At 37.5% G+C, this 19,301-nt stretch overlaps 1 protein-coding gene across 32 annotated transcripts in view; it reads left to right on the top strand.

The window, feature by feature from the left end:
* The window catches only part of dlg2 (discs large MAGUK scaffold protein 2), a 199,596-nt gene that overhangs the window by 108,617 nt on the left and 71,678 nt on the right, over positions 1 to 19,301 (top strand). For 26 of the 32 annotated variants that reach the window (XM_089126013.1, XM_089126023.1, XM_089126011.1 and 23 more), the window contains one exon: positions 15,344 to 15,397. The exons of 3 other annotated variants lie outside the window; for them this stretch is intronic. In XM_089126013.1, the coding sequence (XP_088982139.1) occupies positions 15,344 to 15,397 (54 nt within the window). Of the gene's footprint in view, positions 1 to 3,793; positions 4,252 to 15,343; positions 15,398 to 19,301 lie in introns of those variants that run through there. 3 more of the 32 variants (XM_089126029.1, XM_089126022.1, XM_089126027.1) reach the window with 2 other exon arrangements.

Raw genomic sequence — 19,301 nt, 5'->3', positions numbered from 1 at the left:
ACCTCGCTGATGTAAGTGACATGCGGCATTCAAATCCAAGACATTCAAATGTCAACTAAATAAAACATTTGTTTTTGTATTTGTGCATCATCAAATGACTATCTTTTATCTTCGATACAGATGCTAAAAACATATATGGAAGCTTTTTTCAGGTTTGTTAGAAATATGAAGGTAGCAAAACAGCTGTTATCATAACCGAAATAAATAACATTTAAAATACAAATATTTTATTATTATAATATTTTTTAAAAATATTTTTGTTAATACTAAATGAATAATATATTATAATTATTAAATCAAATAAATTGTAAAATATAATGAATATTTTTGTCAACATATAATTATCTAATAATAGTAAATAGTATAAGTGTATTTTACATACAATATAAATAAATCTAATTTAATTTAATTAATCTAATTCTTCAGTTATGTGAGTGAGCAGTGTAGTGTGTGGGGAAAGGCATCCACGTAGGTGTCATGTCCTCTCACCCTTGTGAGTAAAGCTGCTCGAGTGGGCACTGCGAGTGTGACGTGTGTGTGAATGTCAGGGCTGACCACCTGTCATTTGATGCTCTGTCTGGTGAAAGATGGGAAAATTAATTTGACAGCATCTTATGACATTTTCAACAGTATCATAGAAGGTTTTATCTCGTTGACGTGGTATCACAGCTTGCTGGCACCCATGACTAGCATTTCTCATTGACACATGGCACACACACACATCCTGAGGCTGTCATGATTTCAAGCATTGACAGTGAAAAGTGGTGTTTGTCATCATGTTAAAAGTGTGATAGAAAACGCACGACACTTTCATTTGGGAATTGTAAATGGCTGACATTTTCCCACTGGATGCTTTAGCTACAGTACATTTCCAATACACATCATTCATGCATTATAATTCTATCCTACCATTTTCATGAAATTTTAAATTAAGTTTTGGTATGGTTTAGCTTACCTCCAGGTGTCTTTGTTTCTGAAGTATTTTCAAGTTTGATATTTTTAGGTCAAACCGTTCATGTCTATCAGTCATATAATGCAGGTCTAACCTAATGCTGGTTACAAGTGGTAAAAACGATATAAATACTGTTCGTTATCTCACACAAACCGCTCGTTTCATGTCTTAGGCCATCAATGTGTACTTACGTTTACGAGTCATTAAATCATGTTTAATTTGGACTTCTCTGTGCATGCACTTTGAGGTGGTGACCATAGACCTCCATTATATGACTGATGGAACGGTTTGCCCTAAAAAAATATGAAAATTGAAACTACTGCGGAAATAAAGACGCCTACATCGTAGATGCCCTTGAGGTAAGCTAAAACATACCAAAAATTAATTTCAAAGTGAACTATCCATTTCAATGTTGTGTTAATTTCTTTATACAGTTGCATGATGCATTGTTTTCATCATATTTCATGTCATCCAGTTATCTCAGAAAGCAAAATTTTAGTCTTTTTTTTGGTAGTCTGATCAAATAATGATTCAAGTCTTGATGCAGCATGTCTAATATTTGACTGCAGAGGAGGTTTTCAGTGGATACATTTCCAGTCGTATAGACTGCTTAATTTGTAGCACATTTCTATTATTTTAAAACCTTTTGACTTTCTGTGTTAGGGAAAAAATATATATTATTCTCAAAAAGAAAGTCATATGAATTTGGAGTTCATAAATGATATCCTAGCTCAGCTAAAAAAAAAAAATGATTTACAACCTACATGACTTTCTTTCTGAGAATACTAAGGATTTTTGAAGCTCATCTTTACCACTCTTTTCTATGCGAAGTTAAAATGTTTTAAAATGGCAGACATTTTTGATGGTATTGCTTCGAAAAAAATAAATGCATAACAAATCGCATCAGGGTGAGTTTGGTCGGCATTTCCTTTCCTTTCTTGTTTTTTTTTGTCAAAGCACCTCGTTACATTCACATTCTGTTCAAACCTATTAGTAGCGCTTGATACTGTTTGTGTGCCCTGCAGGTAGGATATAAAATGTCACAAGAATTTAATTGGAATGTGGGCGGAGAGAAACCTGCTTAATTGTAGGTTCAGATAAATTGAATGTTCCACAGAGATTGTTAATTATGCCAAATACTATATGATTAACTGGCATTTAAAATGCATACACGACCACACACTGTGAACTAATCGCTAAAGCCTTCATCATCAACCTTCAGTATGTTTTATTAATTTTAATATTAGCTGACTGCCAGCTGGGAGATACTACGTGAGGGAGGATTACGAAATCAGAATGAATAAGCACACAGCTAAATACTGAATCCTAAACTAATATTAAGCACTGGTAATGGCACCGTGAAGAGAAAGTGGAGCTGTACCGTGTGCCGGTGGCCAGTAGGTGGGGATAATGTACACTGGTTGAGCGGACAGTCAGTGCAGCACACTGGGATTGATTCTGATGGAGCTGGATGGTTTAACTTAAGCAGTTAAGCATCAGTTGCTGAGCATAAAGCCCCTTGTTTTGATTAAATGTGACTAGGTTGGTTATAAATAGAAATCTTATTGAATTAATGAGGCTCAGTGACCTACAGGCTGTAGCTCCGCTGTTCCTTGCAGTTTTGTGTTTCTGCTGCTGAATTATGGATTGCAAAATATCCTTTACTTTTGTTCATTACACTCTTAAAATGCAAATAACGGGCAATCTGCAGCATTAATTATCTTCCTACACAGGTTGCATATAAGTTTATTATTAGCAGTTTTTGCCACTGAAGTTGTTGCTAACAGCTTTTTGTTGGTAATAAAAATATATAGTAGTGTGTGTGTGTGTGTGTGTGTGTATATATACAGTATATATATTATATATATGCATACAAACACACACATTGATTTATTTAAAAAACTTAAACTTCTTAAGTTAAATTCTTTTTAATTCAGTTTAGTTAATTAGTCCATACTCTGCTGCATACTCTGTTAGGTAATATTCCTTGGTGAAGTCTGCACCCGCCCAGGCTCAGAAAAACTCTGCATTGCGGGAACAAAGGTGATGCTTGTGACTGTTAGGGCCCTTCTGAGACTAAAGTGACAAATGAGACGCACTGTGGGCTCAATGTCGACTTCACTGATGTAAAAGCAAAGACCACAGGACCACAACTCAACATCAAGTGTGCCATTTGGGACAGGGCCGTTAAAGTTTGCTGCACTGCTTGTCAACCTGAGTTAGGTTATTCACTGTATTTTTATGTGGGTGTTGAAATATGTAACTACCGGTGTTTATTAAACATTGGGGTTGTTGTATCATATTTATCATAAAAGCATTAAACCACTGTTTAAATGTTAAGGAGGATTTAGAACACTTATTAGTTCAATTTGTAGCCTAGTGTGTATACATTTCTGTCTTCCTTCGGGGTATGTGGTTTATATCTCTGGTATAGCTGTGAGCTTTTCGTGTACTTTGAGCTTGCTGCAAGAGATCATTTGAATGATTTTATCATGTTGAAAAAGTGCAGCTGTCAGTAAGACATCCGTCTGTCTGATTGGGGGGGGGGGTTGGGGTCCCCAGCTGTTCAGGGTTTGATTGCTTCTGCCTTGAGCAGAGATGCTGTCAAGACACACCGCCAGTCAAATCATCAATTGACAAAGAGCTTCCTCACATATACACACTCACAAACGCACTCGTCTACCCCTCTTTCTTCTCTTATTCCCTCATGTGTTCTTTCTCAACGTCTTCCTAACTAAAACATGCCTAGTGTCTACAAGTAGCTAGCTGTCTCTCTCCCTCTCTCTCTCTCTCTGACGCACACACACACACACAGAGCCCTCTCGCTAGCTCTCTCACTGTCAAGAGCCACTGCTCAGATAGCGCCCAGAGGAGTGCTGCTCACCACAGCTGCGTCCTCCGTTGCTGCCGCCTGCACCGGGATACAAATGGAGAGACAGGGTGGTGAAAGACACAGGGCAAGAGGAGGAGAGGAGCGCACACTGGGGATGACAGCTTACCTGAGCAAGCAGCAGAGCTGCTGTGTGGAGATGCACGGGCGCGTGGGCGATCGCGGAGGGGGTGAGATGCCCTGCTCTTGCAGCTGGCAGCATGAACCACAGCATGGATACAACTACCAGCCCTCATCCTCCCCGTCCATGTCCACTCTGCCCCGTCAGAGGGCCAAACTCACGGCTTCGCGCTCCGAGAGCTCCTGGAGGAGTCCCAGCCACCACAGCATGCTGCAAGCCAAAGGCGGGAGCTGCGATCTGTGGACCGAGTGCGGCTGCCATCCTCACAACTGGCACGAGCCGTACCAGGTAACCGGTGGCATCTGGGCTAGGGACCAGGAACGTGTAGGGGGACAGGTGCATTATGGGTAATCTGATATGAGGACTTGAAGTAATAGTGAGTTGTTAAGGGCTTGAAAACCCTGGTGTAACATTGTGTTTTTTGGGACTGAAAAAGCTATGGAAATTAAGAAATTCTATGTATATTAATTGTATGTTAAAATGTGTACGGTCAGTAAGTTTTTTTTTTTTTTTTTTTTGGAAATGAATAATTTTATTCAGCAAGCATCAATTAATTTCGTCAAAATATTTCATATAATTCTACTAAATAATTCTATTTCTAATAAATGCTGTTCTTTTGAACTTTATATTAATCAAATAATGTCCACTAAAATATAATCAGCACGTATTATTAATAATAATAAATGTTTCTTGAACAACAAATCGGCATATTAGAATGATTTCTGAAGGATCATGTGACACTGTGGAGCTTTGCTGTCACAGGAATAAATGACATTTTATATTATAGTAAAATAAAAACACTTGTTTTAAACTTTAATCATTTTTGCCTGATCAAATAAGTGCAGCCTTGCTCAGAAGGCAAAAAAAAACAAACATCCAGAAAATCACAAACAACTGGAAAAGTCGTGGACATGTCACGGTTAACCAAAAGTGGAAACCCATTAAATGTGTATGTTTGAAAGCTGTTTTGAATGCCAGCTGGACAGATAATATTCTGGTTTTGAATGCATGTGGTTATTGAATATTTGATTATCAAGTGGTCTTCATCAATGTTGTATGTTGCTGTAGCCATAAGGAGGTGTGTTCTCTTCTATAAGTGCGTATTACCCCTGGAGCCCCTGTGCTGATCTGCTGCTTGTTCTTGTTGCTGTGTGCTGAAATCACTTTTTATCGCATGAACTGTTATACACAATATAGCTCTCATATCACAAATACAAGAGCGGTGATGATAAAGTCATCTGTTTGTGCATGAGAGAGAAAGATCCAGCTAAAAACCCAATTCAGGTCAATGCATCACACCCCATCAGTGCACAAACACACCTGGACGCTAAAGTGTGTGTATGTGGAGGATAGTAATACATGTCATTTTTCACCTTGTGTCGACATTTGTTTGAGGCAGAATTGGAGCTCTCATTTGGTAGTTCCTGTGTTTAATCTAAAGTTATTGAGAGCATGTGATGCACATTTTGTGTTTTGTCTCAAAACCTTAATATACAGTACGTAAGCAGCAGGATTGTTCTGCCTGCTGATTGTAAGATCCTCATTGCATTTGTTTTGACCCATTTCCTAGTACTAGAGCTGAAGAGAATGATGCTACCAATTTAGATGCATTTTAACACTTAAATATGGAGATTGGTCTAGTGATTGGTAATGTGATGGCAGACACGGGAAGGGTAGAGAGAAATGACCTTGTGGCTTTGCTTCCACCATGGTCTCTCTCTACACCTCCACTCTTCTCATCTCTGGCAGTCCAGTGTGAATGTATAGGGCTTCGGGGACATTGTGTGTGCAGGCTGGGGAGTGGTTTTCAATCACCTTTCAGCTCAAACTGTTGACTGGACATGGTTTGATCTCTCTCTGATCATCTTTTAGTGCAGAGAAAGTCATCACATTTAAAAAATCTTACTGACCGTAAAGCAGTATTTTTTAATAATATATACTATATTTTTTTTAAATGTGCATGTATTTCCCCTTCAGAACTGATTTAATTCTACGTGGCATTGATTCAACAAGGTGTTTAACACATTCTTTAGATATGTTGGCCCATATTGATAGGATAGCAGTTGATGGAGATTTGTGGGATCCAGGGTACGAAGCTCCCGTTCCACCACATCCCAAATAGGCTCTATTGGGTTGAGATCTGGTTGTGGGGGCCATTTTAGTACATTGAACTCATTGTCATGTTCAAGAAACCAATTTGAAATGATTCGAGCTTTGTGATATGGTGCATTGTACTGCTTGAGGTAGCCATCAGAGGATGGGTACATGGTGGCCATAAAGGGATGGACATTGCCCAATTGGCACTAAGGGGCCTAAATTGTGCCAAGAAAACACCATTACACCACCACCACCAGCCTGCACAGTGGTAACAAGGCATGATGGATCCATGTTCTCATTCTGTTCACGCCAAATTCTGACTCTACCATCTGAATGTCTCAACAGAAATTGAGACTCATCAGACCAGGCAACATTTTTCCAGTCTTCAACTGTCCAATTTTGGTGAGCTCTTGCAAATTGTAGCCTCTTTTTTCCTATTTGTAGTGGAGATGAGTGGTACCCGGTGGGGTCTTCTGCTGTTGTAGCCCATCCGCCTCAAGGTTGTGCGTGTTGTGGCTTCACAAATGCTTTGCTGCATACCTCGTGTAAAGAGTGGTTATTTCAGTCAAAGTTGCTCTTCAATCAGCTTAAATCAGTCGGCCCATTGTCCTCTGACCTCTACCATCAACAAGGCATTTTCACCCACAGGACTGCCCCATACTGGATATTTTTACCTTTTCACACCATTCTTTGTAAACCCCAGAAATGGTTGTGCGTGAAAATCCCAGTAACTGAGCAGATTGTGAAATACTCAGAACGACCCGTCTTGCACCAACAACCATGCCACGCTCAAAATTGCTTAAATCACACACATATATATATATATATATATATATATATATATATATATATATATATATATATATATATATATATAATATAATATATATATATAAAAAATAAATGTATATATATATATAAAACCAAGGCTGGATTTATTTGCTTTTTACTCCAGTCTTCACTGTCATATGATCCTTCAGAAAACATTCTAATATGCTGATTCATTTCTTGTCATTATTAATGTTAAAAACAGTTGTGAATGTGCTGCTAAATATTGTTGTGGATTTTTTTTGTTTGTTTCTTTCGGATTCTGTGATGAGTAGAAATCATTTATTAAATAGAAGTTGTAACATCATAAGTGTCTATAGATGTCTTTTTGATCAATGTCATCTTTGCTGAATAAAAATAGGAATAATTTCTTTAAAAAATGACCCCAAATTGATGAATGGTATTATTACTATTCATTTTTTTATTTTGTAAAGTAGTAGTTATAAATAGAAATGTAAGCATTAAGATAAAAACCCTATTGTATTGGTGTTATGGGGTCCCCCTGTCTGCTGCTGTTGTATGCTTCTTTGACTTGGTGTCTCTGTGGTTTTCAGCTCTTTTAAGACTGTTGTTGTTGACTTTTTTTCTTGTGCATAATTGACTGAAGTGGTACCGTAGCTCTATGTATAGTTTCTGTGGCTTGAATTATTGAGAGTGGTAAAGTGGGACAAGAGCAGAGTCTCCGAACGCCTTTGCAAGACCTCTCTGAGCAGCACATAACACATCTGCTAACCAATCGTTTTTGATCGTCATCTTTTACGTTTGGTTGAGCAAAAAAACAACTACTAGTTGGAGTAATTTGCAGTTGTTTGCTCTCCTGCAGTATGCAAATACCCATTGCTGTTAAACTGTTTTCTAAGAGCAAAATGCTCAGTATACTGAAGTAATTAATCTTCATTCAGTTACATGCTCATGACTGGTTTCTTTGTTTCAATAAAGGGCATTTTTCATCTGGTAATTTGATTTGCTGTAAATCAAATTAGGAATGTCTGATGAGTCGTTTGAGAAGTTTACATTCATCCCTCTTGGTATTTTATTAAAGGGTTAGTTCACCCAAAAATGAAAATTCTGTCAGTATTTACTCACCCTCATGTTGTTCCAACCCCGTAAGACCTTCGTTCATCTTCGGAACACAAATTAAGATATTTAAGATATTAAGATCGCTCCTGCATACAGTCCATAGGCTTCTTGAGGTACTGGCTCTTGCTGTCCTCGAAACGTCATTAAAGACATCGTTAAAATAGTCCAAGTGACTACAGGGGCTCAATCTTAAGTTTATCAAACGACGAGAACACTTTTGTGCGCAAAAAAACAACAAAAATAACGACTTTATTTCAACTATTCGTTTATTTCTCCCTCTGCGCGAGTCAGGTTACTAGTTTAATAGCGTAAGCTTCTGTTATTGTACGTCACACGCATCACACACATGACCAGCGTCGGCCAATAGTGAGCCTACGTGTGACGTAGCTTTACGCAATCACACTACGTTAACTGACTTACAGGCTCATGGAGAAGGAAGTGAATAGTTGAAATAAAGTCGTTATTTTTGTTGTTTTTTTTGCGCACAAAAGTGTTCTCGTCGTTTGATAAACTTAAGATTGAGCCCCTGTAGTCACTTGGACTATTTTAACAATGTCTTTAATGACTTTTCGGGGACAGCAAGAGCCAGTCCCTCAAGAAGCCTATGGACTGTATGCAGGAGCGATCTTAATATCTTAAATATCTTAATTTGTGTTCCGAAGATGAACGAAGGTCTTACGGGGTTGGAACAACATGAGGGTGAGTAAATACTGACAGAATTTTCATTTTTGGGTGAACTAACCCTTTAACCAAGGTACAATTTTAACATCTAAGGTGAATTGCTATCACTCATAAGGACAACCGTAATTATGTCCATTGTGCTTATTAACACACAATTAACCTCAATGTTGATGGGGTCCCTAGGTACGCCACACTGTATTAATCATGTTTTGCCTGAGTGGCTCTCCAGCCCGGTCTCATCGCAAGGCGTCATATAGGTGACGCTTTTGACATTTCGTCTAAATCCAATGCACATGGCACCCTTTAGCGTCAATATGAAACACAGATATATAGGCGCCTCCTAGTGGTCTAACCCTAACACTACCCCAGACCTAAACCTACCCATAACCGAAGCATGTTATAAGGGTGCCATGTGCGTCGGATTTGGACGCAATGTCAAAAGCGTCGCCTACTTGTACAGTATATGACGCCCTAGGATGAGAATGCATTGGGCTTTCTGATCAGTGGTCTGTATCTCATAAACATTTGCAATGTGCCACAACACACAACGTTAAACACTTCTCAAAACACTCACACTTGCTGAAAAAAGTATTTGAGAAGTCTGACGTGTTGTTTTAAGTTGCATAAAGCGGCATAAACCGAGTTTCAACCCGAGCACTTTCTTAATCTTGTGTTACCTGCCTTAAAATGCTGACACGCTGAAAACAGACACTTCTGTGTGCCAAAACTTTTCCCAACTCTGCAGAGGCATGAAGATGCTTAAAGCAGAAAGTCTGCCCCAGTTTGCCTCCACAATAAGCCCATAAGATGTTTGTGTTCGTGCTCTCTTTACCAAACACTGCATAGCTGGTCTTCCCTACGTCAGACACATGCACACGTACACAGCACATCTATTTCTTACCATCTATTAACACTATGATATTCTATGAGATGCTATTTCATTCTATAGCATGCTTTAGCATTTTTAACACAGATAATAGCTTATCCCCTAATGTTTATTGTGTGAAGCTGATTATGTAATGCCCTCACCTCTGTGCTGGGCCACGTGAGCGCTGGCTGAACGAGGCCGGTCGTGCTCTGTGTCCATGTGTTTGCGAGCACTTCCACACACTTCCACCGATTGCGAGTGAATTAATGAACACATCAACAAAGAGTCTGTGTGCCCATTGAAAAGCTTTTTCTTCTAAGATTTATTCAAATCTGTCTGTTTTGCTCAGCCAGTGTTTTAACTAAGTGCATCGAGAGTAGATGTTATATGTGTACTTTTAGTCTTTCCTCTACATTAGCAATATTGACATGAGACATGTTAGTCCAGCATCCCAAGCTGTTGCCGATAAAGATGCGTGGGCAAATAAATTCCCTCAATGGTTTGAGAACTTCGATATAGAAGATTGTCATGATGACCTCATTCTCTATTCATCAAAGAGCAATTTTGCATGCACGACACTTCTGACAAAGCATTGCCATTTTGGATTCTATTAGATCTCCAAGTGACTGTGTTTAGGGAAAGAACAAATAACGACTTCCTAACACCATCTTATAACCTTTAATTACTCTGAAGCACATTCAGTTTCAGTATGAGATCATCAAAAACACCAACGCCTCATAAAGACTAAATGACTCTCTGATTTTGTCTTTGATGTCTTCAGCATTAATTATTCAAGCCAAGGTACCCAAATTAATTTCTGGATGTGCTGTTTTTATATTATATCTCTGTAGAAAAGTTTATAGACACCCACATCCATAGAGTTAATATTATACTGTCAGACTTGATGTCTGGTGTTAATCTAAAATAAATCTGCATATCATTTGCATATTGATGAATGCAGTCATGTTTATTTATTGTACCACCTAGCTGGAGCATGTGATGTTTTAACAATGATGGGTTCAAATTAAACTTGGGATTTGGCATTACGGAGCTCAGAATTATCAACATAATATTCGAGATCATTTAATATAAACTTAAATCTGCATTATGCAAAAGCCCTCTTCACGCTTATGACTAGTAGTTTAGCAATGTCATCCTAGTTGAAAATTGGAGTCATCTTTCTGAGTGTGTGTGTGTCTCAGGGGACGGCCTCTTTATGACTCACTTTCTGAAATGGCCAATATTGCTCTTTGTCATCCAGGGAGATATTAAACTTAGCTTTTGCTCATTTACGTTCTGTTTGCTTTTTTATTTCCGTCCATTAAACTGTCATATTTTGAGATAACGCTGCAATTATCTTTTAATCTCTTTAATGTTTGTCTGCCATGCCGTGATGGACCTCATCGGTAGATTATAGCTCCATTAGATGGCACATTTCTGTTGTTGATCCTGCCTTGTCATTCATCTTCGCACAAAAATGTGTGACTTTTAGTATCATACTGAAAATGTCCACCTTCAAGAATCAATTTTATAAAGGTATATTTCCAGACGAATACTTACTCAACTGAAGCACATTATTATGTACATCAGTTTTAGATTTTTTTTTTAAAATGTATCAATTATGATACATCATGCTTGAGATAAATGTTTATTTGTTTTGCCTCCACAATTAAAACTACAAATCTTTGTTCATAAAACCAAGCGTTTAAATTAGGGCTGTCAAACGATTAATCGCGATTAATCGCATCCAAAATAAAAGTTTTTGTTTACATAATACATACATATATACATATACAATACATACATACATACGTGAAAATATTTCTTAAATATATACAAGTATGTGTGTGTATTTTTATATATATAATAATAATTATACACAGTGCACTCACATATATTATGTAAACACAAACTTTTATTTTGGATGCAATTAATCGCGATTAATCGTTTGACAGCCCTAGTTTAAATATCTTCTTACTAAGACATTTATTGAGAGCTATAGAGTGACAACTGATATTTAGATGCATTTATGTAAGTGTTCTGTGATAAAATCTCACTGATTTACATAATAAGTGTTCAGATTTATGTCTTACTTTTTTGGCCATATAAATTTCAGCAACTGTTAAAAAAGATATTTTTCCTCATTTGGGTCCTCTGAGATGTTTTTCCTCCCCAGATGTGAGCTTGATTTTCCTAACCATATCATACGACATGAGACATAAAAGCCTGATGGATTAATCCCAATAATTAACAAAAAACAATATGCAAACTGTCTATGCTATCTAAATGTTTTAAGGTTGAATAAACATTTTCATTTTTTTTTTCTGGTTATCATTTCATATGTCATGCTTTACAAGGATAAAAACAAACACATTGTTTAGTGTGAACTCGAGCTAACTTTGTGTCTCAAACCTCAGTGGTAAAGCTGAAGCTTTTAATGAGGTTTTTCCTCTCTGTTGTGTGCTTTCCAACACATCTCTCTGGTTCTCCGGTCCCGGTGTGATTGAGGCTGTAGCTCTCAAAGCGGGAGATGTATTAATGTAATTAGAGTCAGTGCGCAGTAAGCAGGGACAGCCTCAATCTTTGCTGTCGATCGATCTTTAGTCGCCGCTACAGGCCGGCGGTTTCTCCCTGGGGATTTGTGCAGTAGGCCATCTCTGAATGCTAATGTGTCTGTGATAAACCTCCAGCTGAATGAGTTTGTGGAGTGTGCTAGCCCACCTTTCATTATTGTTAAAGGTGGTGTGCCTCTATTGGTAACAAAAAGAATTACAAAAATAATGACTGTTTTCAATCAGGTTTCCTAAAACACAAGTTTGTCATTGGTCAGAAAATCAGATTGCCCCACCCCAAAATCACGCCATTGGTTGAGCAAGTGTTGCTGTGGTGGGCTGGTCGGGATTCTCCAACAACAGAGCAATGTTTTTGAGAGTGCTAAAGTGCTAGTGTTTACTTGCTTCAACTTACAAATGGCTGTTTAGCCAAAGGCAAAGTTGTGAAATGTGTTTGACGTCAGTGGACAGCCACACAGTTGCAAAATGTACAAAACTGTGGGACTAATGCAATTGATGCCAGTTTCCATGTTAGTCCTCCACTCATTCCTCAGTAACTTTGTTATTAAAGAAAAGAAAAAAGACATTCAGAGGCAAATCATATGTCATGAATTGTTAGGCATCATCTGATATGCATTATTAGCTTTAGTTGAGCTCATATTCTATTTAAAGTGCTCAGTTGAAGGACGTTGATCCCCCCTCCCCCTATTGATGAAAGAATGAGAAAATGTGTCTCAGAATCAAGTCACGATGGAATTTAAATGCAGATTTCACTAGACGTTTTTAAAATAAGTATTTTATGCTCACCAATGTTAAGTACTATTACAATTTGACTGTATTCTATTTTGATATGTTAAAATGTAATGAATTCCTGTGTTGGCAAAGCTGAATTTTCAGCAGCCATTACTCCAGTTTTCAGTGTCACATGATCTTTCAGAAATCATTCTAATATGCTGATTTTCTGTTCAAGAATGTACTATCATTATCAATGTTGAAAGGAGTTTTTTGAAAACAACATTTTTGTGGAAACTGTGATACTTTTTTCTGGATTTTTGTTACTGTTTTTTTTTTACTGGACACTTTATTTATTCAAATCATCCTTACTGAATAAAAGTATTATTTTTTATAGATATATTAAAGAAGGATGTCTATGAAGTAAATGTATCGAGTTAATAGAATGGTTAACAAATGAAACATTTATGCAAAATGCGCTTTGATTGAGCACACAGCGGCATAATGCGCATGCTTGTCGACCGCATACTTTTCGCTGGGAAGTTTGTAGTTTGGTCTGATATGGCAATAGCAAAGAAAGTAAAATGAGGAACAAAATACTACCGTTAACTTGACAGTAAAGAGAGAGAGAGAGCGTCTCTTGCATGAACTTGATTCCTGATTGTTCACTCCCCCACATGTGTCATTTGATACCTAAATCATATACAATAAGAACTTTTACATGATTTACAGTATGTATGACGAGTGGTTCCCCACATCATTACTGGAAGGTGGTTGAGTAATCACATGATGTTGTCAAGAAGTTTTCTGTTGGCAAACATCCGAAGCGAGCACCCAGAATGATGCCTCTCAGATAGTGAGCGAACAGCCTATTAAATTAAGTTCTTTTTCAAGTAGACAAATTCACAAAAAATGTAGTATCCTTGTGAAACTTTGTCGGTTATGTCTTGAGTGAACGTAAACAGCTGAAAAGAACATGTGTAACAGTGTGTTGGATACATGCAGCTCTTAAAGTGACAGCAGCCTAATAAATCTACTCCTGTCTTTTTCCACAATGTTAATCACAAAAGACAGAAAATCGCTCACTGCTCTTGACTGAGTGAGTCCTGCTGGAGCCGCTCTAAATGTTCACTGTCCTATTAAATTACAGATGAATTAAATATGATAGAGCAATAATATGAACAGCTGCTCCTAAAACACATTGGAACTGGCATATGAAAATAACTAACGGAAATATCTGTTTGCTCAGCAAACTAATTTGGTTCATATTTTTTTGGTTTCTCTGCCCAATATTAAATTCAGAAAACAGGTATCTCTGGGTATCGGCAAGCACTAAAAATAAAAGTATGGGTATCGGACTCGGACTCGTTCTGGAAAAATTGGTATCGTGGTAGTTGACATCGTAATACTTTGGATTATTACTTAACAGCCATTACACTTCATGAGGAAATTTATCTAAATGAAAGTTGTCCTGATGTTTACCTAGTAGTAACTGGGCCTAGTAAATAAGCCTTTTTAAGTGATTTATTTTAGTTATATTTGTGAGTTTGATTCATATTTGAGCTGTTAACGTTCACATCTAATATATTAACATCAGTGTGTATTTGGGGTTGTATAAGTGCAAACGTACCACTGGTCCACCTGAATTGATTTTAGATTCAAATAGTAACAGTTTGGAAATAAAAAAAATCGGGTTAGTTCACTCAAAAACTGAAAATTCGGTCATTAATTACTCACCCTCATGTAAGTCCTCCGTTCATCTTCAGAACACAAATGCAGATATTTTTGATGAAATCTGAGAGTTTTTTTCAACCTTAATGTTATGAAGCGATGATAATACTTTTTGTGCGTTTTTGTTCCTTTAAATATAGTAAAACAAAATAATTGTTAGGTTTTGTGGTCTGGAGTAATTCACATGATATATACCTGCCTCCAGGACCACAGACATCATTATTAAGGTAAATGAGCCTAACTGTGCAGATCTCGTTATTGTACAGTGAATTGTGCAGCTGTACATTACGCTGTGTAAATTGAGCCAATCTTTTCTAATAAAGGCTGATGAAGGGGTTACACTTCACAACAATCAATAACATTAGAGAGAAGGCACAGAATAGAGGTCCACCCACTACGATTTCTGGCCTCAGTGCATTGTGGGAAAGATTCGTTGACTTTGTGTGGTCATCAGAAAACAGCACCAGAGAGAAAGAGAGAGAGAACATACATGTCATACATTTTTTTGTTTCCCCCTCAGAAATGTTCACGCGCGAAAATTATGCCTTTTTTTTTCATCATTCATCTAATCAATCTATGAGTGTGTGTGGTTGTGTAAATATGTTGTGTTCCATTTACTGTGGGTGTCGACTGTTGTTTTGAAGTTGTACTTTATCATGGCATCTGTGAGCTCAGCAGTTCCCATCATGCTCTGATGTATCCCTTAAAAACTAGGCCAGTTCACACATCTCCAATCCACTCTGATCTTTATCTCTCTCTTTCTGTTTTCCTCTCCATCCATCTCTCTCTCTCCCTCCCTTTTTTTTCACAGGCAAGTCCTGCTCCAATTATTGTCAACACGGACACTTTGGAATCTGTACCATACGTGAGTTTTGATTTATCATTTTATTTATTGCATGTTCATGACATTATGCACAGCCGTGACATCGCCAATCACCCACTTGATGAGTTCACTGCCCACGCAGAATGAGTGGCGAATAAATTTGACATCCTTTTTATTTTTTGGCTTTTCAGTGTCATTTATCACTCTTTACGCTGTGCAAATAGGATCAAGAAATTTCAATGTTTGATGACTTTTCATAAATAAGCCAGATAAGGAGGCCAGCGATTAGCTGTGGGTTTAGATTTGCACTGGCTTTTCATAAAGCTTTTTTTTTATGGGCTTGAAATATTAATGTTCAGTGTCAACTGCGTTTTGGGTGGGATGTATGAGGGAGATTTGATGAATGGTTTAAAACAGGTCTTGGATCAAATCAGGCCTGGACTGGGATAAAAAATAAGCCCTGGCATTTTGGCCTAGACTGGCCCACTACATATATTATGATCATAAACACAACCAAACTTTGCACACCCTTGAATATGTATACCAACTCCTATTAAAACCACTAATGCCATGTAATAAGTGAAGATGAAATAACTACTAAGTGGAAATATACTCCACAGTAAAGAATCCTAAAACAAGCTACATTGGGATAGCAATACCGGTTAGCAATGCTGTTTTTGTTTTTCCCCCCCACAAGACTTAATTGGGCAATGGGGGGCCTTCAAAGTCAAAGCGTATGAAATAATAGTCAGAAACATACATATTTTACTCAACATGTTGTCGATCATGGTGTTATGGCTCATATAGTATGCTATATGTATTGAGCTCACATTAAAAGAGGGGAATTGCAATTTGGTGCAGTGATATTTATATGGCCAAAAAGTGAGTATGTATAAGTATCTATATTAGGCGTGTGACTGTATTTGGGTTCACTAGAACGAGATGAGCCTATTTAACACTGTTTTCAAAAAATCTTCAATGACAAAATATAAGACTGTTATTTTATTTGAATGAAAGTCACAAAATGCAATACAATGCAGATGCATTTTGAAATGTAGCACTGTAAAAGGTTTCGCCACAAACTCAACTCATCATCTTGATTTCGCAGACAGGAAATGTCGTCACATGGTATAAGATCATGTGGAACATCCCTATTCTAAATCTCCTAATATTTTTTTGACTGCAAAAAGACACGTGCGCTACGACCTGAAGGTGAACATTTAGTTTTTTTTTTAGTATGTCATATTAATTGCATTGCAAAAGGCATGTGGTGGATTGTGTACAATAGTTTTGATCATGTTAGAGGCCTTAGTGTGTATCAAATATGATACAGTAGGCTATATAGAATGAAGGCGCTTCTACTTCGTTATTAAAATGATCCCAGAAAGCTGAGTATGCTCATCCGAAAAGTGTGAACAGTGCATGTTATGGAAAATAATTTATCCAATATTTCTGTTTTGTCGAATAAAGCAAGAGAACTCCAAGGCACTCTCAAGTGGAAAAGTTAAAAAGCCTTTATTATTATGGTTTGGTCAAATTAACCATCTAAAAAATGCCAACGCGTTTCTGTTTTGTATTTTTATGCATATTAAAGGACAGTTCTATCAAACCCATTTGGAGAATACGTTGTGCTTCACATGAAGCCTATGTAGAGCATTCCAATTCAGGCAATTATGAGATTCCATTTCATAGTATGTAGTTGTCTATTATTTTTCAAAGTTGTAAATCCAACATTATTGGAATTTGTTTTACAAAGAAAATGCTATTTTAGTCTTTCTGCTTCAATTTCATTTTTAATTCATTGCGATACTTGCCGTATCTTTGTAATTATTAGTGAAAGTTATCAATTTCCGAGTGAAAATTGTTGGCAGCACGACACTTTTCATTTTGAATCAGAGCTAAAGAGGTAGATAAATGCAGGAGGAGAAAACATTGAGCACATGATAGAACAGGTGATGGAATTGAGTGAAAGAACATAGAGGGTTAGTAGTGTTGAATCAGACTCTAACACAGAGCCATAAGTACTCGGCACGAAGCGTAAAGAGTGCACACTCAAACACGTTAACAACACCGCTTGACCTTGTGTCGGTAGAGAAAGGTTTTGTCTGTTTCCTGCAAACTCCAAAATCATGTGTTTTTCCCTGTTATTGCAGTGTTGTAATTTGGCCATGTCCAGAAACACCCAGCCATTTTTGAACAACCTAAAACACTCATTCTTTTTTTTTTCTGCTTCACCTTGTTTGTTGTAGATATATCTCAAATAAAATATCTTTAAACCACTCAATTGATTCTCCTAAGCGGCATTGAGATTAAGTGGAGGTTAACATCAGAAAGAAATCCCTCTATTCTTGCTCTGTTTCATTAAACGAATCTCCTCTGTTCCACATGGCTCTTACACACACCCTTCACGTTCACCGAGGATAATCAAATTTGATTCTCGTTTCTCTGCCGGCATCTCAGTAATGAAATATTAATATCAAGGCACATCCAGATGACTGTGGATGTGCGTGTTTTAGTCAAAGCGCCATACAGTACTTCCATCAACAATGTGAGATTGACCATGACATCCTGAATCCAGCAACACTCTTAATTCTGTTAAGACGGTTTAATTGCCGCCCCCCCCCCCCCTTTTTTTTTTTTCTTTTTCTTTTTGCTGCCCTCAAATTAAAACCTGCTTTGGACTGTGTTGGTGTACGTGTGAGATTATTATGATTATCAGTTGCTTTAAGCACCAATCTGTGTTTGATAGAACTTCTAATATCCTAATTCTAGTGAACAAGAGAGTGAGGATGCGTTCTGGGAAAAGAAAACACTATGATGGATTGCTCCAGCAGAGCTGGTGTTCACTCAAGTTTAGCCTACAAACAGTGTGTGCGTACATGTGTGTGTGTGTGTGTGTGTGTGTGCGCATGTGCTCCCAAAATGTAAATCTCTAAAGTAGAATGAATTCACTGACCCTTTTTTCGTTGAGAACTTTATTTTATCATTACTGCGATATTACGGGTGCTGGAAACTGGTGACAGGGTACACCGCGTTTTAGATTTACGCCTTACTTAGATTTTGAATTATCTGAGTTGTGGGAGGGGTAGATGGGTAACAGAACAAGCATTAAAATATGGGTAACGCTTCCTTTTACAGTCCAGTTACCCATGTAAATACTATGTACTTATTTTAGTAACTACAATTACTGGGTAATAACTAGTACTAACCCTGAACCTACCCCTGTTTCATGTACTTACCTTATATTAGCCAGTACTTTCTAGGTAAGTACACTGTAAGTACTGTACTGTGAAAGGAAGCGTTACCAAAATATGTTGCTATGTTTAGAGATATTGGAGGCCTGTGTGATCCATCCATTACAATTTGTTTCATAACTATTTTGCGTTATGGCAAATTTGTGGCTAATTTGTATGAATTGGTACGATTGCAGTCATACAATCTGCTTAGACCCAGTGACGGATGTGTTTAGGGATGGACCCTCATTTTTTATACAAATTTTACATATTCGTATGATTCACATCATATGTATTCATAGGAAATTGCCACTGCATAAAATAGTTACGTTCCCTTTGAGATTGGGTTGATCCAATGGATTGAGTCGCTGTTGAGGGGATATAAAGACTCCATACTTCCCCTGAGAAAAAAAGAAAGGTGTGCTGCAGTAAACCCAGCGGGAAAGGACCAAATCAAGCTCATTATGCATGTATTCATGGCATCCATTTATCCTGCACACACACATTCACTCACCCAGTACAGTGTCATCTGTTCACTTTATTAAAAGGAACCTCAGTTGCTTTAGTTTGCACATTTGCCTCAAGTCAAGTGCTATGTGGGCTTTTAATGTTTATCAAGGAAGTGTCAAGGCTAGTTTAGTTTAGGAGTTCACTTTTAAAAAAAACTTTTGCTGATAATTTACTCACCCCCATGTCATCCAATATGTCCATGT

This window comes from Pimephales promelas, chromosome 23 (genome assembly GCF_988280905.1).
Source record: "Pimephales promelas chromosome 23, fPimPro1.hap1.1, whole genome shotgun sequence".
Lineage (NCBI taxonomy): Eukaryota > Metazoa > Chordata > Actinopteri > Cypriniformes > Leuciscidae > Pimephales > Pimephales promelas.
Note: the sequence above shows the minus strand (reverse complement) of the source record. Positions and strands in the feature narration are given on the sequence as shown.